Source organism: Trichomycterus rosablanca, chromosome 2, assembly GCF_030014385.1.
Source record: "Trichomycterus rosablanca isolate fTriRos1 chromosome 2, fTriRos1.hap1, whole genome shotgun sequence".
NCBI lineage: Eukaryota > Metazoa > Chordata > Actinopteri > Siluriformes > Trichomycteridae > Trichomycterus > Trichomycterus rosablanca.
In genome coordinates, this window is record NC_085989.1 from 8,035,439 (window position 1) to 8,051,098 (window position 15,660).

The 15,660-nt window shown below is 37.7% G+C and overlaps 1 protein-coding gene across 1 annotated transcript in view; it reads left to right on the forward strand.

Annotated features, from left to right (window-relative positions):
* The first annotated feature begins 4,254 nt into the window (after positions 1–4,254).
* The window catches only part of slc9a3.2 (solute carrier family 9 member A3, tandem duplicate 2), a 31,522-nt gene continuing 20,116 nt past the window's right edge, over positions 4,255–15,660 (forward strand). The window contains exon 1 of the mRNA XM_062985447.1: positions 4,255–4,507. Coding sequence (XP_062841517.1) covers positions 4,255–4,507 — 253 coding nt within the window. The remainder of the gene's footprint in view (positions 4,508–15,660) is intronic.

The following is a 15,660-nucleotide window of genomic DNA, read 5'->3' on the forward strand; positions in this document are numbered from 1 at the left end:
ATTCCTTGAAGTATAAAGACTTTTATGGTTGAAAAGAAGTGGCGCCAACTCTGTGCTAATGCCTATGGCTTGGGAATAGAATTACCAACAAGCTCATGGTTATGCGTAGTTTACACTACACAATTTTTGCCCTGATTTTCGCTCACCGACTGGTTGACGCTAGATTTGCGGGCCCTGGAACTCTGTGTTCGCTCGGCGATAAACTCGGCTCTCAATCGCTATGTGTGAACTACTCAACAACTCGATCCGAGCGCTCGGCGACTGAAGTTATATATCCAGCATGTCAAATATCTGGATATGAATTGGCCGACTGGCAATGAGCACAAGTTTTACAGTATTTGTGACCTTATCGTTCTCTACAAAACATAACACCAACATTGCATTGCAAAAAATATGTATTAACCTCCAACTCACTATAGAACAATCCATGCTGCTCGTGTAGCCAAATCCAATCAGATTCATTTATTTTTCCTCTTTTATTTTACGCTGCACATTAGCACACAAACTTTGATCGCTCGCTACTTGTTGACGTGCATTTCTGGAGGTGGTATCATTAAACCCCTCGTCACTTCTTGCGTTTGTTTTCGTGACAAAACGTAATTCCAGTTGGTGATAGATGGTGTAGTGTGAAACCCCCATCGCTGATCAGTCATGCAGTGTGAAAGCCACACCGACTTGTAAGACTCCTGATTACAAGAGATCCAGTTGTGTAGTGGGAACTGTGGGAATTTGATATTAGTCATGCTATATACAAATTTAAAACTTTAGTTCTATTCTATTCTATTCTATTTACTTTACTGAATTGATGTTTTTCTGTCTCATTGACCTCTGTTTCTGCCCGGAATTGACGTATGGCTTTCTTTTTACGTAATAACATTTACTAAAGCAGCGCTGGACTGTGTTAAGTGACAACATTTTTCTGGACTTCCAATCACGTGTTGGTATAATTATGACGTTTTTCGTGCAGTGTCAACTGTAGGCTCAATAGTCATGCCTATTCAGCAATGATTTCCACCCTTGTCCTTCACAGATAAAGATTTATCTGGGATATTTTTTTACAATATTACGTATGGCAGATGGTGAAAGACGTATATTGTTTGCAATTTTGTGTTGACAAATAGTACAAAGTGGGAAGGAGTGACTCATCTTGGCTTGCAATGACTTGCAATGAGTCTTTGGTGGATTCTCTTCTAATACCTAATCATGATGCACTGGCCCGTTAACAATCCACCTGCCTACTGTGGAATGATTCAAAACGGTTAAACATAAATATTCCAACATTTCATTCTAATTTTGCCCATATTTTAAGTGTGTCACAGGCATTGAATTCAAAATGTACTAAATAAAATTGATTTGATCTTATTTTGTCCATTTGTCTGTTAGAGAAATTAGAGTATTATTAAATAACAGATTCTTGTTTTACTGCATTTCATAAAACATACCAACTCTTCCTGAAATGGGGTTTGTATTTAGGTATATTAATTGTTTCCAAAAGGTAAAAAATAGTAAAAAAAAAAAATTTAATCTTATTATTTTTTCTAAACTGTAGAACAGTGATTCTCAGACCAGATTCTCTAACCCATTAATTACACGTTTTAATTGTTTGGGAACTGAACATAGTAACTGTTTTACAACAAATTTGGAAGTGATTCTCTAACCAGAAAGCTGGCAAAGGTGTTATCCTGTTAAGCATTACTGTAAATTACAACTGAAATCAGTCACTGCACTTTTTTTGCTTCGTTTGCGTCGTTTTGCTTCAAACCCCTACTGGCTTGTTGTACAGGCAAAACAATAAATACACAGTTTCACCTTCTAAGGCCAGATGAAGGTCATAACGTCATGGACCTGGAGAAGAGTCTCACACTGGAGTTCAATTCAAAAGTTGTTGTCTAGGTCTCAGTATTAATTTTTGTACTTAAAAGTAGTGGTAATTATGATGCATTTCTCATTTTCTTAACATGCTAAAGCTGACGATCACATGCTGTATTTTCACCCTTCTGGAAAATGCGCATTGTTCTTTATTAGATCAATTATTTACTATTTTATTTATACATTTTCTCCCTTTCCTCACAATTTAATGTAGCCAATTACATCCGTTCCCGAGGATGGTATATTTGCCTTACCTGGCCAGTGGCACCACTGAGACTCTCAGTCTTGATGGGCTAGGGCATAGCCAGCCGAGTGTCCCTTTTTTTTACACTGGTGTTATTAAACTGAATGCTGTTTTCTGTCCATCAGTTCTCAGAATATTATATAGGTGTTAGATTAGGTTTTGATCTGAGCCACATAATGTAATTCAAATCATTTTGACACTGATCAAAGCATTTTGTGACTCTTGGGGGGCATTGTTATTCTGAAAGAGACTATCCACATCAGAATACATTTGTCATTTAATCAGTCATGAGGACTTTGTATTAATTCACCATGACCCTTTCTTTCAAGCAGACCCACACTATGCCTGTAAAATGCCGCCAAAGCCACTGAACCCACTTGTCATAGGTATCTAACATTTAGACATGTACTGTTCTCTTGGTGTATTCCACACATGCACTGAAGCACATAAACCACAAACGGTTGAGCATTCTGGCAAAAGTTTTACAATCAAACAATAGCAATTTAATATAAATATAATATTATTAATATAATATAAAATTATGACCAGAAGTATGTGGACATCTGACCATAAACTTGTTGGACATGCCATTCCACAACTATAGTACCCCCTTCCTTATTGGAACTATACCAGCTTCCACCTTTCTGAAAATGATTTCCACATGATTTAAACATTTGTCTGCAGGACTTTGTGATATTTGTGTCTTAAGTGTCGAAGGAGACACCCTGGCTCACAATCAGCATTCCATTTCATCCCAAAGATGTTTAGTGGGGTTAAGTTCAGGGCAATATGCAGATGTTCCTCAACTTCAGTCCAAAGCTGTTAAAAAGTTAGAAGCATTTCATTTATTTTATATTACTGATTGTCTGAAATACCTGGAATCAGTGGGAGGAGTGTCTACATGCTTCTGGTCATACACTGATCAGCCATAACATTAAAACCACCTCCTTGTTTCTGCACCTCACTGTCCATTTTATCAGCTCCACTTACCATATAGAAGCACTTTGTAGTTCTACAATTACTGACTGTAGTCCATCTATTTCTCTACATACCATTTTAACCTGCTTTCATGCTGTTCTTCAATGGTCAGGACCCCCACAGGACCACCACCGAGCAGGTATTATTTAGGTGGTGGATCATTCTCAGCACTGCAGTGACAATGACATGGTGGTGGTGTGTTAGTGTGTGTTGTGCTGGTATGAGTGGATCAGACACAGCAATGCTGCTGGAGTTTTTAAATACCGTGTCCACTCACTGTCCACTCTAGTAGACACTCGGTCCACCTTTTAGATGTAAAGTCAGAGACGATCACTCATCTATTGCTGCTGTTTGAGTTGGTCATCTTCTAGACCTTCATCAGTGGTCACAGGACGCTGCCCACGGGGCGCTGTTGGCTGGATATATTTGGTTGGTGGACTATCTCAGTCCAGCAGTGACAGTGAGGTGTTTAAAAACTCCATCAGCGCTGCTGTGTCTTATTCACTTATACCAGCACAACACACACTAACACACCACCACCATGTCAGTGTCACTGCAGTGGTGAGAATCATCCACCACCCAAATAATACCTGCTCTTTCGGGGTCCTGACCACTGAAGAACAGTGTGAAAGGGGGCTAACAAAGTTGGCAGAGAAACAGATGGACTACAGTCAGTAATTGTAATAAGAGAATCATCCCAAAGATCTTAAATACATTAAAGTCTTTAAGCTGGATTAACAAAAACAACTCTGTACCACATTTGTCATAAATTAAACTGGATCCACCTTAGTTTTGGCCTGAGTAAATGCTAGGTAGAGGTTCTGCACCTGTAAAGCTAGGGGTGAGAGCTAAGGGGGCAGGGCCTCACCCTTACTATTACTATTGGATGAGAGGAGGAGCAATTCCTAAAGCACAGGTGATATATATATGTAGCACACTGACAGAAAAAGTGTATTATAAAGATATAATACGAAACTGGCTCTGAGCTAGAAAAAAAAGAATAGAGTAGCAAAGAATAGTCTGAAGTCTGATTGGGCGTAACACTTTTAAGGTCAGACAGGGCAAAGAAATGCTAGTAATTACATGTAAGATAGTGTAATAACCTAAATGAGAGAGGACAAAACAGACTAAAACATTATTCAGACTAGTAAAACATTTCCAGCATGGTGCTTTTCCTTCGGCCGGTCCTTCTCCTGAGTGTGCTGCTAGTATTTTGGACACCCTGTCATGCTGGCATATTCCAGAACGGAAGCAGGAGCAGCAGCACCAGCACCAGCAGCGAGACCTCAGCAGAAACTAGCACTAGCAATGCCACCACCATGAATACTCTAGCAGTGGTCACTTGGAAATGGCATCATGTGGAGGTGCCGTACTTGGTGGCACTGTGGGTCCTCGTCTGCTGGCTGTGCAAACTAGGTAAGCAACCACTGGCATGGGGTCATAATGCAGTCCCATTATCATCCATCTTTATTTTTTTTTTAATGTTTCTACACTCAAAGCCACTTCTATACTATAGGCCTAATAATGATATAGAATGTTGTTTGTGTGCAACCTGTGAGATTTGCTTTTGGTCACTGTGGCAGTGAATCAGTGGATAAATTGGTGTGACTAAAAGGCTGTGATTGAACTAGAAGCATACACACATCATTGAATTAGGGTTATCTAAGGGCATTAGCTGATGGGCATGGATTAAAATGTTTTAAGCGTTTAAACAGAGTTTTTTTTTTTTACTAAACTGCAATTTGAGACATTTAATATTCATTGATAACTTAATCTATAAGGAATAATTATAGGATTGGGTACCAATTAAACAATTTAAGGGGAAGTCCAGGGTCTTTAATTTAAAGTATTTGTTCACAGGTTCAGGGGGAACTAAAAGATTGATAAATGAAAATTTAATCTATATGGAATAATTATAGTATTGATTACCAATCCAAAAAAAATTAGGGAAGAGGTCCAGGGCCTTTAATTTAAAGTGGTTGTTCATATATTCAGGGGAACTAAAAGATTGATAAAGGAAAACTTAATCTATATGGAATAATTACAGGATTGAGCACTAATATAAAAACTCAGGGGTAAGACCAGGGTCTTTCATTTGAAGTATTTGTTCCCCGGTTCATGGGGGACTAAGATCTGAAATTCCAAAAAAGTTGGGACATTTTGTAAAAAAAAATGCAATAAAGACAAGATTCTGATTTGTTATGAATATTATTTTAATTCTCTTAAAGGTTTATTTAACTGAAGGTTTTCACAGAGCAACTTAAAAACATTTTGCAAATACAGCGGTACCTTGAAACACAACGTCAATTGGTTCTGGGACTGGCGGTGAGTTTAAAAGGCGTTGAGTTTCAAGGTATTTTTCCAATAAGGATGTATGGGAAACCTGTTAATGCGTTCCATGGTCCCGTGGACTTGCATGTATTTTAGGCTAATGTAAAATAATGGGGTTGTTTTTGACATATAATATAAAAACACTGAAATAAAAAGCTGATTCTTACAATTTCTCAGAACCCCAAGCTGTAACACAAGTTTAAAAGTGAAACAGTGAGGAAAATCCTGCTAAATACAGATACATGTGGAGCTTTCAGAGTGAATCTGATGGTTATTCCACACAAATGCAGTTTCACCTCACATGCACACTTTGATAACGTTTCACTGTTTTAGTTTTCAAGCCGAGAGCTGAACAAAGCGGCTGTTCAGTGTTAATTTGAAAGTAAATAAATACATTTTAAAAAAATGAACTAAACACGTTGAGTTTAAGGGTACAAATTTCTTGATAAAGGGCGCTGAGTTTCAAAAATTCAAAAAGTTAAATAAGTTTAACTGGCAGTTTCAAGAGGTTAAATAAGTTTGTAGAAACATTTGTTGTGTGTGAATTGGTAACAGGTGAGGGAATCATGACTGGATATAAAGTAAGGATTCAACAAAAGTTTAGTCTTTTCAAGCAAAGGTGGCTCATGGTTCACCACTTTGTTCCAAACCTTGTGAGAGAATTTTCAGTTAAAAAAATCCTTACTGCAAGATTGCAAATAATCATTATAATCTATGGAACATAATTTTGTGAAGTCCATGTAGGGTATCCCAATAGATAACTATTATGAGAAACCGTCAAGCTACTGTAGTAATTATAGCTTGGACTTGGGAGTATATCGGTAAACCATAGCCACTTAACACAGTCTGTTACTATACATACAGCAATGCAACTATGCATCAGTTCTACACAAAAATCTCAGGTCCACATGAGTCCACATTTTAGCTTGTTTTTGGGAGAAAACAGACATTTAGTTATCAAGAAAAAAGGACCATACAAATTGCTAGTAATAAAATGCACAAAATCCGACATCTCTAATGGTGCCTATGACATGAGTGACTTGCATATGTGTCAAGATACCATTAACACAGAAGTGTATATTGGGATTTTAGAGACACAAGCTGCCATCAGAGTGATGTCTTTTCCCAGGAAGTCCTTGGTTATTTCAGCAGGCCTTATTCTGTAAGTTCTACAACAGCAGGGCTTTGTAGTCACAGAGTATGTGTGCTAGAATAGTTTAGATATGTATGATTGAAATTGCATTGCATATCATGAGCACAGACTACTGGGAAGCTAAAGTATGTTAGGTTCCCAAACAAGTAAAAAGTGTAATTAATGGGATGATAGGTTTCTTTCTTTGCCTTCCTTGATTTCTCTGAATCATTTCACAATGTTATGTACAATAGATAGTAAAAGACTTATAAAAGAATAATTCTGAATAATTCTGTAAAAGAATTATTTCCAATCTCGCATTCATCTTTTATTTAAATTATTGGCTATTTTTTACAAAGTTTGACACAAAGTGGTGAGCCATGACCCATGATCTTTTCTTAACAAGACTGAGCCTTTGGTGGATCACTATTTTCCACCCAATCATAATAACTTCACCCGTGGCTGTTACCAATTCAGCTGCTTTTTGTGGAGTGTTTTAAAACAGTGTAACTTTTTGTATATTCACTTTTTACTCCACTTCAAACCTCTCCAATTTTGAGTGTGTTGCAGGCACCAGATTGATTCTTTTAACTGACACAGATTCCTGTTTTTATAACATTTTACAAAATGCCCCAACTTTTCTAAAAATGGGGTTTATAATTAAAAAATATATATATTTCTTGTATGATTTGAGTGTGAGACCAGGATACTAAACCACATGGACATTGTTTCAGTGCTGTTTTAAGCCTGTCACAATTATTAATGTTTAGCTGACTGTTAATTGTAATGCATAAATGTAATCAATCATTTAATGATTGTACAGGAGTATGCTATTGTGTAACAGCTTTATAATGGGTGTACATACTGTATAACGAACAGCTTCACATCTACACTGACCACTAAAATAATATGTGATAACTAAAATATTCGTTACGGTACTGTTGGTGCCACACAGCTTGTGCTTGGACTTGACGTTGCTACTAAAGATGAATGCACATTTGATCAGTTTTACCATTTTAATTGTGAAAAGCTTTATAGGCAAACTTTACTATTAAATATCAAAACTTGCCTACTAGGACAAAGCATGAAATATGAGTAAGCTCAACTATATATATTTATAAGATAAAATCAACATAAACACTATATAACCAGCTTAAATTACATGGGTTTGTGTGGGTCACACGTGTTACAGATGAAAGGCCCTTCTTATGACTATCTCTGCCATCCAGAGGACAGTTCTATGCATTGCAATATGGTGGTGGCATATTCAGTTCCTAGGAGGGGACACAAGGTCAGATTTTCGTGTTTCAAACAAGATTCATTTATTCATGTGTTCATTTTCATCACGCTGTGAGCAAGGCAGGAACACACCCTAACCCTAGCCCCACCCTAACCCTTACCCCTAATCCATACACTGCAGGACGTTTTTCTTTGTATGTTTTTGGGAGGTGAAAGGAAACAGGAATTCAGGAGTTCAGGAGTACAGACAGAGGCTAGAAACAACAATCAGACCCAGATACCCAAGAACATAAGAATGTTGCTATGTGGCACCCAGTCTACCAGATGTGTCACCATGCCACCCTGTTTGCAAAATACCTTCAAATGGTTATTGGCTAAATACATAATGCTTCCCTATAAATGGATCATGGAATGTTTCAATAAAATACATCCACAAAAAGTAACATATTTGTAATACATTTAGAACAGAAACAAAACAGAGTGGGTATCGAGAAGCAACCTGGGTCCTAAGGGTCTGGGTTCAATTCCTCTGGTTACAGTCAAGACGTTTGGCACGCTGTCTAGGTTGTGTTTCAGCCTAGAGTTTTTTGCAACCATATCCAGGAAAATAGTAGAATTTAATATATACATAAAAATGCTTAAAAATGCTTTCTGTCCACATACTTCTGACCATGTCTAATTAATGAATTTTATATTTTTTATAATTGTATTTAATATATTTTTAATATGTATTAATTCATGTTTATATTTGTTTATTATTATTTAGCATTTATTAATATATATTTATTAATTTCATAAATGTTATTATAATTTTAATCTAATACATCACATATATTTTAATATATCATAATATATTATATTATATATATTTTTTATAATTATATTTAATAATATTAGGAACATCAGTGCCATAAAACATAGTTAGGACAATTTGTGCAACATGTGCATCTCACAATATGATTATAAAATGTCCAGAATAGCCCAATTCCAAAAGAAAACCTGTCCAACTATTGTAGTGGGACGTTGGAACATTCTCCAAAAAGTCTGCATTTCAAACATATTTGGTGACCGTGAGGGCCTTGACCTTATTCAGTTGTTCGCCACTTTTGAATAACTGTATTTATGGGTTCATTTTCATCCTGGAAGAGTGTTGGCACCATAAGTCCTGTAAAACCGCCTTATATTAATTGACTGTTATATGGTCAAGCAGAACAGTCAGTGGTTAAACGACTGTATTTAGCACTTGGCAACATGTATTGTAGGTTAAAATGTGTTTTAGAGTCCTCCAAGAATGAATCCATCTGAATTTATTGAACCATATTCCTTGTCTTTTGCTCAGGGGTCCACCGTGTTACGCACATTGGCCTTTTTTCGTTTTTATTCATGCATTTTCTCCCTTTTTCTCCTGATTTCCGTAGCCAATTAGTCTTTCACTGCTGGGCATCCCGATCACATCAGAGGAGGGTATATTTGCCTGCCCCACACCCCCTCTGACACATGTGCAGTCCCTCGATCCCTTTTTATTTGCCCATACTTCAGAGGACTCACACACAAGGCCAGATATTGCGCACAGAGAGTCATGTACCAATGTCCATACTCCTCCACTTCCGTACAGGCACCTTAGGCTGCCAACCTGGGTCCTTGCACAGCATTGGAAGACACCACGCTCTTATTAGTCCGGTCTTTCCCACCCAGCAGACTGGTGGCCAATTTTGTCTGCTGCAGGCACTGCCAATTTTGCCTGCTAGAGGGAGCCCAGCTGACCGGTAGCAGAGCTGAGATTCAAACTCAGGGAGTTCAGAATCCCAGCGCTGGTGTGCTAGTGAAATACTCCACTGTGCCACCTGGTTGCCCTCAAATTGGTTTGTTACGAAATGTTTTCAGATTTTTTTGTAACAAGTGAACTGCAGACTAGGAATGTGGAACATTGCAACAAAACAAGTGAACTAATGATACAATGATACATCTGACAATGTGCTGTTGACAGTAAACCCTCATGATTAAGGTGTAAACAGTCAACATACGTTCATGTCATTTGTAAGTCAAGGCAATACAACCTGCAAATTACACCGTACTGAACTGTAACTAGAAATGTTTGTATTGGTAACTTACAGGGTCATTGTGAATTTGACACCGAAGAAGGTTACAGCTTCAGGATCCTGGTGTTCTTTTGCTGGCATTTTTTCTTTAACCGTACCCTGCAGGTCTTTCAGACATTTAACAACCCAGTGCTTCCAAGCGGCTTAAGAAATGATCACTCTCTCTCTCTGCAATGAAATAAATAAATAATCTATTTAGGTTTCAGTGGCCTTGACTATGCTGGCACCGGGAAATAATCTGGGTTTATAAAGACTTCAGATGATAAATGGCTTGCTTGTGATTAAATGTCTTTGAAGCCACGAGTTGCTACGTCATGTTAGCACTAACAGCACTGCTTTTGGTGTTAAATTTGATGTAATTAGCATCTTTTATAGGCACAGTGTAAAACAAACAGAGCTACAAACAATATTATTATTTTTTAAATAAAATTATTCCTTAGTTTGTTCATTCAGCTTCAGTAACCATTTTATCCAGAGCGGAGTACCAGTGGAGCAAATGCTGACCTTCTGTACAGGCGCTTCAGCCCGCTAACCAGAGTCCTTGCACAACGATTGAACACCCCACCCACTTATTAGTCCAGTCTTTCCCAACCAGCATTTTGTGCTTGCTAGAGGGCGCCCAGCCACCCGGTAGCAGAGCTGAGATTTGAACACAGGTAGTTCAGAATCCCAGTGCTGGTGTACCAGCCGCTGCACCACTTGGCTGCAGAAAACACCATAATTTTATTTATTCGCACCTAGGGGCAATTTTAGGGGACAGTGGTAGCCTAGTGGGTAGAGCCTTGGGCTATCAATTGAAAGGTTGAGAGTACGAATCCCAGCTCAACTATGCAGCCACTGTTGGGCCCTTGAACGAGGCCGTTAACCCTCTCTGCTCCAGGGGCGCCATACAATGGCTGACCCTGCGCTCTAACCCCAACCCCCAAGTAAGCTGGGATACGCGAAGAAACTATACATCGGAATATGTTTATATGACAAATAAAGACATTCTTCTTTTAGAGCAGCCAATCCACCTTCCAGCATTTGTGGATTTGAGTTAAATGGGTTTAAGAGCAGAACTGTGTCACACAGCAACGTGAGTCCTAACAGCCTGTGTTCAATTATTGCCTTTCTTAACTGCCTGTGAGGAGTTTTGCACGTTTCACCCATGTCTGGGTTTATCCTGGGTACTCCAGGTCATTCCCAAAAGCATGTAAATACTCTCACTTTGTGGGCGTCACCCACAAATAGTTGGCACAGTCAAGAACACAGCATAGTCAGAGTGCCAATTCATACATACAACTATCTTTCCAATCCTTTTTTTGCATCTTTTTGGGAGGTAAATAGTAACTGGGGTACACAGAAGAATCCCATATAGGCAAAGAAAGAACATGCAAAATTTCTCACAGCCAGTGACCTGAGGCAAGAAATAAACCTGACACAAAGAAAATCTATGTTATTGACACTCTTATTGACACTCTGTAGCACCAATATTAAAGCACATATAAAAACATATAAACAATTATTAATCACGTGTACATTTAGCGTGACAAAAGTATGATTATCCCAAGATGGGTAAAACATGAGGAAGATTTGAACACATACAATAACAGAATTTATACTAGAAGCTACAAATATGTATTAATGTGATCCTTTTATACATAGTACTATTAGATACTGGGGGGCCAGTGATAGCTCAGTGGTTAAGGTACTGGACTAGTAAACAGAAGGTTGCCGGTTCAAGCCCCGCCACCACCAAGTTGCCACTGTTGGGTCCCTGAGCAAGGCCCTTAACCCTCAATTGCTCATCGTGTTCCGCTCACTGTGTAAGTCGCTTTGGATAAAAGCGTCTGCTAAATGCTGAAAATGTAAATGTAAATGTAGATACTAATAGTAGATACTTATTGCTACTGCTATCTAGGCACTAGTTGTCACTAGGTGCTAAAGCTACCTACATGGCATTATAGCTATCATGTTTTTGTTTTTTAAATATTTTGGCCACTTATAAACCAATAAGCACATACAAATGTCAAATGAGACCTTAGATACTAAAATCTTACTATTTGGCTAATGTGTGAGAGTAAATGAGCAGTTTGCTAGCTGGAAACAACAAAAGACTTCATCTCAAATTACATACATGTATTACATAGCGTGACAGAAAACCAACTGGTGTATAAAAGTAATTCTATAAGCAGTTACACCTATGGAAGATCATTATTCTGTGTATTTAAACCCTGTTCCAGCTTTTTTTTCTTCCTTTTTTGTGCCTGTGCACGTACAGAACTCGATGCTTAGCTAAACCTTTTCTTTTGTTTGTTTTATGAATCAAATACTGAGAAAGAAAAACTGGTGTACCTGATCCCCCCTTGCTGGCTGGAACAACCTTGCTACTAAGATAAATTAAATGCTTTCAACTTTGTGGCAACAATTTAGGAAAGGCCCTATTCCAGTTGTTAAACTGTACCCCTGTGTACAAAACAAGCTCCATGAAAACATGGTTTGATGAGTTAAATAAACTCATCAACCTTACTCAATGTAGACAAATTCACAGACATAAAGTTTGTAAAAGCATAGAGACTGTTATAGTCACAAAGCGAGGGCCAGATCAGTATTAAGGTCCATGGGTTTGGTGAGGTTTTTAGCCATAGTGTATTTTGTATATGGTTTGGGATGCAGCCAAATGGTCACTGGTTTTGATTTATTGTAAGAATTCAAATGAAATAAATCCTTAAAAGTAGGTTCATCAAAATCAAGATTCAGAACCTGAATTCTCACTCGTTTCTATCTGTGGCATAGTTAAATGCAGTTAGCCAGTTGGTCAGCTGTCATGTGGTTGCAGGGCATTCTTGGGCATTGAATAAATAAAAACATACCAAATTATGTTTATCTTGTGTGACTAGTAGGGTGACCATACATCCTTTTTTCCCCCAATGCATTTGTTATACTGCCACCAATTACATGAAATTACTTTGCCAATCACCCTCCTCCCCCTGAAACCAAACCTTCCACCCAGTGCAGGTGTCCATCTGGCCCATGCTGCCATCCTCTTTTTTGCAAACCAAAATATAGTCACCCTAGTGAATAGATCCCTAAATTAAGTGTTTCTGTAAATATATATCAGGAAATTTGTGGGGGTTTTTTTTTTACTCCAGAAGGCTCACTAACAGACATTGTGAAAGGATTATGTCAATTATTAAAACAAAGTTCCTGTAGAGACTGAGAAAGTTCACTTTCAGTGGGGACTTGTTGAATTTTTTTAATGTGGTAATAATGTTGCGTTTAAGGTCATTTATGGCACTTTAGAGGAGATATTTTGTATGCAATTTATATAAAATGAAAGAAACAACTGCCTTTAAAGGAACTGCTTGAGAAGAAATGGACGATTCTAACTGCCCACGTCTTAATACAGGTACTTAAAAGTAACCATTCTTAGAGCTCTGTCAGACTGGGTGGTCATTTTTGATAAAAGTCTGGCCTTTGGCTGGGCTACTAAATGACATTCAGAGATCTGCTCTGAAGCCACTCTAGTGTTGTTTTGGCTGTATGCTTCGGCTCATTGCTTAATGTTCAATAGTACCTCCCTAATCTTCTTGCCTCAACAAGGTTCAAGATTGTGTCAAACTTTTTCCATTTCTAAATGATTGAGGTCACTGTGGTCCTGGGTGGGAACACTCACTCACTTTATTTTAGATTGCCTTGCAACAATTTGATTTAGAATCTCAGTTCCTTGGCTTGGTTTTTGTCCTCTGGGCCCTTATAGACCTAGGTATGTGCATTTCTTGAACTATGTTCAGTCAATTCAAATTATAACCGGTTCTAGATTCATCTTAAGACTGATTAAAGTAAACAGAATGCAAAATTTTACATAGGTCAACTACCTACACAATAAAAGGACCAATACAATTTCAACTATACAATTTTAAATTCTTGAAAATACCATGAGCTATATGTTTCTATATACCAGAGCGAGTAATAACCTACATAAAGCTTCCGCACTTTTATATTTTGGTTGGAAGCGGTGAGGGTGGAAGGAGTAGTAATCGGTCGTGTCCGAGAGACGCTTATAGTCTGGATTTAGCACCATCTGATTTCCACCTTTTTGGACCACTCAAAGATGCTTTAAGGGAAAGAAAATTTTCATGTGATGATGATGTCAAAGCAGCGGTGCATCAGTGGCTACGTGCCACCAAAAGTTGGTACAATGCTGGGAAAAACGCATTGGAAGGTGACTATGTAGAAAAGTGATGTCCAGATTATACCAGATTCTAGAAAGGTTAATCAACTATATAATATAAATATTAATATAATATAATATAATATTAATAAGATTATACAGTACATACCTAAGTAAACCAAAAATATATGAAGTCAGATTTTTAATAGCATTCTTTATTTTATGTATAGACATACTGAACAAAGTTCTTTGTACTTTATTATAAGTTAAATATCCTAATGTATTGCATATTTAACTTACATTAACTTACATGACACATTATATGTGCAAGGGGGCCGTCCTTAGCCATTTTCTGTACACTGTCAGCTTAAAAGACTGTGTGGATTTTTTAAGAAGTCTGTTCTTATCGCTCCACTGCCCCCTCACTGAACAGGAACTCTGAATGATAATACAAGTAATTGTGTATGTGGGAAAGAACGAAGTAACAAAAGCTTCGTCCTACCTTCACTGACTGAACACAATAAGACAGGACCTGACTAACTGTGCAGCAGGTGTGAAGGGATCAACTAACTAAAGACATGCTTGGTTTACTGGTGTCAGTGTTTCTGATGTCTGCTACTACCTCAATGGCTGGAGTACAAAGTGGAGTGGATCCCCAAAGCTTGAAGCTAAAAAATCATGCACTGACAAACCTGACGGATATTTCTTTGATGACAGTAAGGTGGAACCATGTGGAGACTCCGTACCTGGTAGTAGTGTGGATATTTGTGGCTGGAGTGGCAAAGATTTCTGGTATGTAGACTTGGCAACAAGTGATAGAATACACAGCATTGTAGATTCGACATCTAGTTAGCACTAGAATTATTACCATGTTCTAAAGATGGGTAAAATAGGGGTAATAAATAGGTCTGTTTGGATGATTATTCACACACAGCATTTACTTAAATGTTCAAAATAACAGATTTGTCAATATGCTTGTTGCTGAATAGTGTAGTGAAGAGGATGGTTAAAGAGGCAGAAAATGACCTAAGAATCACACTTGGACATGTCCAGAAGATAGTAAAACCTTTTTCTTTTATCTAACCACAATCATAAGCTTATGGAATTTAATAAATGATACTGGAACTTTAACTGGAACGAAATTGTATGGTCCTATAGAATAGACAAAGCTTCAAAATAGAGCTTTTTTGGGGGCTCTATTTTTCAATGTAAGGTAGAAATAAAACGTAGGATGGCTGAACAGAAAATAATCTAATCCTGACTGTCGGGTATGGTGAAGGACCCTTAATGTTTTGGGGCTGCTTTTTTTTTTTTTTTTTCACAAACGCCCTAAAAGACATTACCAGGATATTTTAAATCTGGCTAAACTCTACCAAGAGTACGCTTATGGAATTCAATAGATGATACTGGAATTTCAACTGGAACCACATTCTATGGTCCTATAGAATAAATGATACTAGAACTTTAACTGGAACCAAATTCTATGGTTCTATAGAATAAATAATGCTGGAACTTGAATGATGCTGGAACCAAATTCTATGGCCCTATAGAATAAATGATACTGGAATTTTAACTGGAACCAAATTGTATGGTTCTATAGTTATTTGGAGCCCTA